This window comes from Macrobrachium rosenbergii, chromosome 41, assembly GCF_040412425.1.
Source record: "Macrobrachium rosenbergii isolate ZJJX-2024 chromosome 41, ASM4041242v1, whole genome shotgun sequence".
NCBI classification, from domain to species: domain Eukaryota; kingdom Metazoa; phylum Arthropoda; class Malacostraca; order Decapoda; family Palaemonidae; genus Macrobrachium; species Macrobrachium rosenbergii.
In genome coordinates, this window is record NC_089781.1 from 16,167,612 (window position 1) to 16,175,380 (window position 7,769).

Genomic DNA, 7,769 nt, shown 5'->3' on the forward strand with positions numbered 1-7,769 from the left:
TTCATTTCTTTCACTTTTGAGAACCTGTCTAGATTTTGTAACCAAAACGACCTTCTTCTCTGAAAGCACGCTTGCTGTTCTCCATGCATTTTAATACATTTTTATCTATTTATTAACTGACTTATTCTCTTTGATAAGTGAGATCTCTTCTTTCTGTATTTCCCTTTAACTCCACTTACTTCCTAATGAACACCATATTCTTTAGAAGTTTGAATTTCAAGTCAATGGCCCCGGTGGTAGGCTTGTTCCATATGAGTAGAGCTCGTAATAATAATAATAATAATAATAATAATAATAATAATAATAATAATAATAATAATAATAATAATAATAATAATAATAATAACAACAACAACAATAATAATAATAACCTTTGGAAGCTTGAATTTCAAGTCAGTGGCCCCTGTGGTGGGCTTATTCCATATGAATAGGGTTCATCATCATAATAATAATAATAATAATAATAATAATAATAATAATAATAATAATAATAATAATAATAATAATAATGCACACACACACTTGAAAGAACACTGGAAAGGGTGTAAAGAACACAAAATAGGTTGATCATACATATTTATTCATCATATACTTCTTATTATTCATTCCCTCAGGTACAAGAAAGTCCAGTCCAGCCTTGACAATCCCGAGGGAGAAGACGAAGTGTCGACTACTCAGGTTTTCTTAAAGGTTAGTCTTCAGATGTTTACTTGATTTCTGCTCTGTAAACCAAACTTATCATAGATACTTTCGCCGTAGGGAGTTATTGCTGTAAGCACTAGCGGATCCAGAAAAATTTCATGGGGCTGCCACCAGTGTTCACATTATATATATATATATATATATATATATATATATATATATATATATATATATATATATATATATATATATATATATGTATATATACATACATATATATACACACACACATATATATATACATATATATACACATATGTATATATATATGTATATATACATGTATATATACATATATAAGTGTTATTATATTTTTTTCTCAAAATTTTTTAATTTATATAGTAGAATTTTAATTTTTTCCCACTTTTATATTTCTCATATATGTTAATATTATCTAAATCTTCAATATTATTATTTTGTTATTATTTTCCATGGCGGGTGGGGCCACGTGCCCAGGTGCCCCGCTCGCCCCTGCATCCGCTAGTGGCTGTAAGTACAGACACCTCAAGCGGTGTACACTGTCGCCATTACTTAAGGTTCTTAGCAGTGTCCCTTCGGCCCCTAGCTGCAACCCCTTTAATCATTCCTTTTACACTACCTCCGCTCATAATCTTTCCTCCATCTTACCTTCCACCCTCTTCTAACAATTGATCACAGTGCAACTGCGAAGTTCTCCTCCTGTTCAACCTTTGTAACCTTTTACTCTCAATTTTCCTTTCAGCGCTGAATGACCTCATCATAGGTCCCAGCGCTTGGCCATCGGCCTAAATTGTATATTCTGTTCTATTTTATCACAGATGCTTTATTGACGGCATAAGTTTAAAAAGCAGCCCGGGGCTATGTAGATATTACTGAGTTTGGGCGTTTTAGGTAATAAAGAAGGGGAAAGAATTATATGATTTATGAAATTTATGATAGTCAGGCTGTCAAGCCAAGCACTGGGGCACATTCGGCCATTCAGCGCTTGAATCAGTGACAACAGAAAGCTGGAGTGGTTGGACAGCAAGATAAAGAAATCTAGAATGAAAAGATATGAAGTACAAGGATCTAAAGGTGTAACAATTTCACTAAGAATTACAGTTAGAGAGGTTAGACAGCCATACTGAAGAAAGGAAGCGGCAACGGAGGTAAAGTAAAAGGTTAAAAAGTGGATGAAGCAGCTAGGGGTCGAAGGGGCGCTTCAAACGCCCTATAGTAATGCCTACAGTGTTCACGTGAGGTGCACTGACGCCAGTACTCCCCATAAGGGGGAAGGGGGAAAGAAGTGTTTTCTCATCTCTGGAGAGAGAGAGAGAGAGAGAGAGCTTATTTACCTCCTATTCCAAGGGGAAACAAGTGTTTTCTCATTTCTAGAGAGAGAGAGAGATACTTACTGCTTATCTCCAGTTCCGTTGGGTCTTTCGTACAGGTAGCCAGCGAGCGGGCTGGCCTACAGGAAACAGGCGACATGTTAGACCTGGAAGTCAGGAGAGCCGAAGAAGAAGTAGAAGCTTTACAGCAGATGGTGAGTCTCCTGAACGTGGAGGGACAACAATATCGCTCGCAGATACACCAGATTCTCCATTACAGTGAGTTCTGAAGACTTGCTTCCTTTTGCTGTGTTTGTTACATCCTCAATAAGTGATCACAGAAGCTACAAATATTCTGTGAGTTCTTAGTAGAGACTTTCTTACTGCTGTGATTGTGATCACAAAAGCTACGAATGTTCTGTAAGTTCTTAATAATGGCTTTCTTCTTGCTGTGTTTGTTAAATCCTCAATAAGTGATCACAAAAGCTACAGTTATTCTTTACTCAAGCTCTAAAGACTTTCTTCCTTTTGCTGTGTTTTTAAATCCTCAGTAAGTGATCACAGAGGCTGCAAATATTCTTCACTCAAGTTCTAAAGATTTTCTTCCTGCTGTGTTTGTTAAATCATCAATAAGTGACCTCAAAAGCTACAGATATTCTATCTTCAAGTTCTGAAGACTTTCTTCTGCTGTGTTTGTTAAATCCTCAATAAGTGATCACAGAAGCTACAATTATTCTGTGAGCTCTTACTAATGACTTCCTTCTGCTGTGTTTGTTAAGTCTTCCATAATATAAGCTACAGATAATCTTGTTGGTCCAGCCAGTGATCTCGTGGTCTGTTTTTTTCTCAGGTGAAGAGGAAAAAGACAGGGTCATCCTTGAAGAAAATCTGGCATCGCTGGAAGAAGAAATGGCCATGTGGAATTCAATGCATGATCAGGCAAGACGGGAGATGGAAGTAAGTTGAAACATTATTATTATTATTATTATTATTATTATTATTATTATTATTATTATTATTATTATTATTATTATTATTATTACTACTACAAACCCAGCTACAACCCTAGTTGGCAAGGTAATAGGAAAACAGCCCAGAAATATAGAGATATAATGAATAAACCTTAAAAAGCATTCAACAAAGAAATACCTATAAGATAAAATAGAAAACTGTTGAAAGTTGTGTCAAATTAACAAAACGAAAGCCCCTTTTTCCACAACCCAGAGCTCACAAAACAAGCTCCACGAAGTAGAGCTCCAAGTCCACGCAGTGGAGGAGCTCCTGAGGGAGAAGAACATCCACATGACAGCCGTACAACGAGAAACAGAGAGCCAGCTCACGAAGACCCGCCACGCAGCCCAGGCTGTGACCACGCTGCAGAGGAGGACGAGATTCAGAGGCATGCAGCAGGTGAGTGTAAATAGCTAGTGAGTTTTAGGTATTTTTTTTAGGTCAAATATATTTATCCCTGTGTTTTCTGATATCTTGAATTGTGGGTTAATTGGATACAACTACCCTTGTGCCTGCCTCCTCCTGAGAAACACGATTGGAACATAACTGTAGCCTAAATGCCCTCCGATACTGCAACGTAAGTCTAGACAGATCTAGACTGAAAAGTGTTTCTATTCACAGACAGGAGTGTAAGAAATTGACGTCCACTTTTTATCCAAAATGAATGATTAACATCCAAAAAATTAGACCTATTCTTTAACCTGAAATGCTAAGCTTTGCATCTGCAACGTGTCAAGCAACCTTTTGCCTGCTAAGTCAGTGGCGGATCTAGGTAATATTTTTGATTGCTGAGTACAGAACAGTACCTACACTTGTTGAAATATGCGTCTACATTATTTGGGAATAAAGTAAAGTACCTGGTACCTATATATATATAATATATATATATATATATATATATATATATATATATATATATATATATATATATATATTTATTATATAATTTTTAAAAAAAAAGAATCAGTTTAACACAATGAGGCAAATTTATTCTTTAAATATATTCAGAAAAAAATAATTCATAGCCTAATAGTATATTGATTAAAAATGTATATTTAGTGTTCTTACTTATGAATTTATTTTTTAAATGTCAGAAAAGAAATACACTCATTTCTATAGATTGTGAAACAAACAAATAGTAAATTTATTCTTTTTCTTACTTATCTCTTCATTATACTTTTTTTTGGATTTTGGGGGGGGCACGTGACCACAGGCCCCCCCCCTGGATCCGCCACTGATTGCAGGAGAATATTTATTTAAATTAAAAACAAACTCTGCACGCACAGAATGACGTCGAGTTACGATTAGCACAAGAGCGCCTGCGCATGGTGAACTCCCTGCTGGGCGAGGCCGTGTCCTCCTACCAAGAAGCTACGGAAGCCCTCATCATTTACTGCCAGCAAGTGAATGTCCCTCCGCCGGATGTCATCAAGCTCACCAAAAAGGCCTCTTTCGGTTCGAGGTGAGGAAAAGTTTCAGTCAAAGAGAGTTACTACTTACTTTGTTGTTTTGTTTTGTTTTCCATTAGAATAACTGTTTATATTCCTTCATTTTTTAACTTCTCAGTTTCAGAGGTCCTCTATTCCTCACGTCGTTGGACTGTGGAACAGCCTCCTAGAAGATGCCGTGGAATTGGAACTTCAGAAGTTCAAGCGAATGTGCAATTCATCACTACCCTAATGCTATTCTCCTTGTCTAATAACTGATCTCTTTTGTCTGTATTTCCTATTACCTTCTATTACTTCTTTCAAATGAACTCCAAATTCTTTGGAAGCTCAAAGTTCAAGTCAGTGGCCCCTGGGGGCATGTTCCATATGAATAGGTTGCATGTTCTGAATAACAATGATACATCCAAATTTTATTAAGAGCAAGCTGCAAAAGAGAATAACATTATATTGACAAAGCTTTGCTTGTGGAATTGATTCGTATTTTATATTATCCCATTACTAACGATCGAAAAACTATAGGCCTATGCATGCTGCTTACTTCTTTACCTAACTTCTTTCATTTGCCAACGCAATTATATTAGATATAATGTATTGTATTTTATATTATCTCGTTACTAACGATCGAAAAATATAGGCCCATGCATGCTGCTGCAATCTTCACCTAACTTCATTCATTGCAAACGAAATGCTATTAGAGATAGGGATAATCTGTTGTATTTTATATTATCTCATTACTAACGATCGAAAAGCTATAGGCTTATGCATCCTGCTGCAATCTTTATTTTAAAACAACCTATCGTCCTTCATTAGCAAACGAAATGCTATTTACGATCTAAAAACTATAGGCCTATGCATTCTGCAATCTTTACCTAAGTTCCTTCATCTGCGAACGAAATACTATTAGATATACGTATAATGTATTATCTTAGGTTACTAAAACTGCCCTTTACAGGCATCATCTGACAATGAAGAATACCTGACACTCAGAATTAATTCATACACTGCCAAATTCTCCCGGTTCCTCCTTCCAGATCGAGCTTAGGAACCCTGGACTCGTCACGCAGCAGCGCCAGTAGCAAGGCCAGAAGCGTCTCACCGGGAGGTCTTTCGTGGAAATCGCGAAGTCGTAGGTCTTCTGTGGCTTCCCTCCATTCGCAGGACTCAGGTCGAAGTGGCTCTCCGGACCGAGGACCCAGGAGGTCGAAGAGCACAGAGGTAGTGCATGTTCCTCCACCAGTTAAAACGTCGACGACCCCCGGGTTAACACTGATAACTCCAGGTAGGGTTACTTTTGATTTGTCCATTTCCTTGGCATTTCAGGAAAGTGTATCTAAGGCCCCTACACACGATCAATTTTTTCGTCAATTAATTGATATCAATTTATTGACGTCAATGAATTGATGGAGAAATTGACCGTGTGTAGGGGACATTGATATCAATTTAATTGAAACAATTTCATTGAATCAATTCATTGAGAGATTAAAGATCCTTTGATATTTATTGATGGGTCTTCAATAAAAATCAATAAAATGTGATACTGAGACGCGCATTTGGAGAAATGGCTTCTCGCATGGTAGTATTTTGTTTGACTATCATTGGCATCACTAAATTTAGAAGTTCATCGTAAGATTCGGCGTCCATTCTGAGGAAATTCCTGTAATCCTCTGGCTCGTCGTCCCTTAATTCCTTCAGCAATCGTGTATGTCCTAGTTCCCTTCGACAGAGATACCATTTCTACGCCCACTTACTCCTCTTCTTTCGCTTTGGAGTGTCCAGAGCAAGCACTATTCCTAGAGCCACAGATGCTTTTCTCTCGAAGTTATGAATCAAACTGAAAATTGAAGTAAAATCATTGACAGTGTGTAGGCACAGTGATTTCCTCAATTTCATTGTCGTCAATAAATTGATATCAATTAATTGACGAAAAAATTGATCGTGTGTAGGGGCCTTTAGTAACAATGCATTGGTCTAGATTAGAGAGACTTCAGGAAAATGTATCTGGGTAACATTGCACTGGTCGAGGTTAGGGAGACTTCAGGAAAATGTATCTGGGTAACATTGTATTGGAGTAGATTAGGGAGACCTCAGGGAAATGTATCCGAGTAACATTGCACTGGTCTAGATTAGGGAGACTTAAGGAAAATGTATCTGGGTAACATTACACTAGTCTAAAATAGGGAGACAGGAAAATGTATCTCTGTAACATTACACTGGTCTAGAGTAAGGAGACTTTGATGGCTGTCAGAGATATAGGCCTAGAAGAATCGGTTAGATTTTGAGAAAGACCCCGAAAACCGATTTTGTGAAAGACCCCGAATGGTTTCATTCCATTATTTATTTATTTATGTATCTATTTATGTGTATATATACATATATATATATTTATTTATTTATTTTTTTATATATTTATTTATCTATTTATTGGCATTTCAGCTTTCCCAAGCACCGACGTCAAGAGACAGCACTACCAGGGTAAGAAACTTTCCCGAAGACCAACTCAGCATTTGTAGAGAGTGGATGATGTCTACCAAACATATATTTAGTAAGGTAATACTAGTTTTATATATTGTGGAGTTCACCAAAGTGGAAAATAGTGGTATTTATATCCTTCCTTTGCTAATAATGCCTCACAAACACGTATTGGCGCTCATCAGATCAATGTTTGTGAACTTCATGGTACTATATAGACACACGCACACATATGTGTGTATATATATATGTATGTATATATATAATATACAGTATATATATACATATATATATGTATGTATGTATTTATATACATACATACATCCACGGTATATTTTCGTATACCAAGATGTTTAAAATATAGCCAAAGTAAAAGTATGCGATTGTCATTATCAAAGATTCTGGCATATTGATATTTTTTTGAAAAGGGACCCAAGTGTTATAAACCTCTCAAGTAGCAATGATATGATGCATATTTTGTCTGGAATATATTTGTGTAAAAATAAATGTATTTTAAAGCCTTGTGTTATTTTGCGAAGCCAAACACATTTCCCACGCGAAAGCCACTAACTCTTAAACCTAATCCCGGTTTACTAGGCTTAAAATGAAGTTACGTTTTAATATTAGCTATGAAGTTGTAAATTAATTCACGAATTTAAACGGTTATGAATGAGGTGGTGTTCTTATACACGTGAGTTTTTTTCTGTTTACAGAATGCACAAAAGTACGAGTGGTCTTGCGATCATACCCAGACCTGCGCTAGGCCTATTATGTGTATTCTGAAAACAAACGCCGTTTGTCTGTCTCTCTCGTACATCACAATAGTCTTAGAATGCTAAAATTAGGACTG

At 36.5% G+C, this 7,769-nt stretch overlaps 1 protein-coding gene across 2 annotated transcripts in view; it reads left to right on the forward strand.

The window, feature by feature from the left end:
* The window catches only part of LOC136826668 (coiled-coil domain-containing protein 39-like), a 139,394-nt gene that overhangs the window by 130,125 nt on the left and 1,500 nt on the right, over positions 1–7,769 (forward strand). Inside the window, exons 12-18 of one of the 2 annotated variants that reach the window (XM_067084024.1) lie at positions 615–690; positions 2,111–2,270; positions 2,842–2,948; positions 3,216–3,401; positions 4,289–4,464; positions 5,482–5,729; positions 6,884–7,438. In XM_067084024.1, the coding sequence (XP_066940125.1) occupies positions 615–690; positions 2,111–2,270; positions 2,842–2,948; positions 3,216–3,401; positions 4,289–4,464; positions 5,482–5,729; positions 6,884–6,960 (1,030 nt within the window). In that variant the 3' untranslated portion in view covers positions 6,961–7,438. Of the gene's footprint in view, positions 1–614; positions 691–2,110; positions 2,271–2,841; positions 2,949–3,215; positions 3,402–4,288; positions 4,465–5,481; positions 5,730–6,883; positions 7,439–7,769 lie in introns of those variants that run through there. The other variant, XM_067084025.1, reaches the window with a different exon arrangement.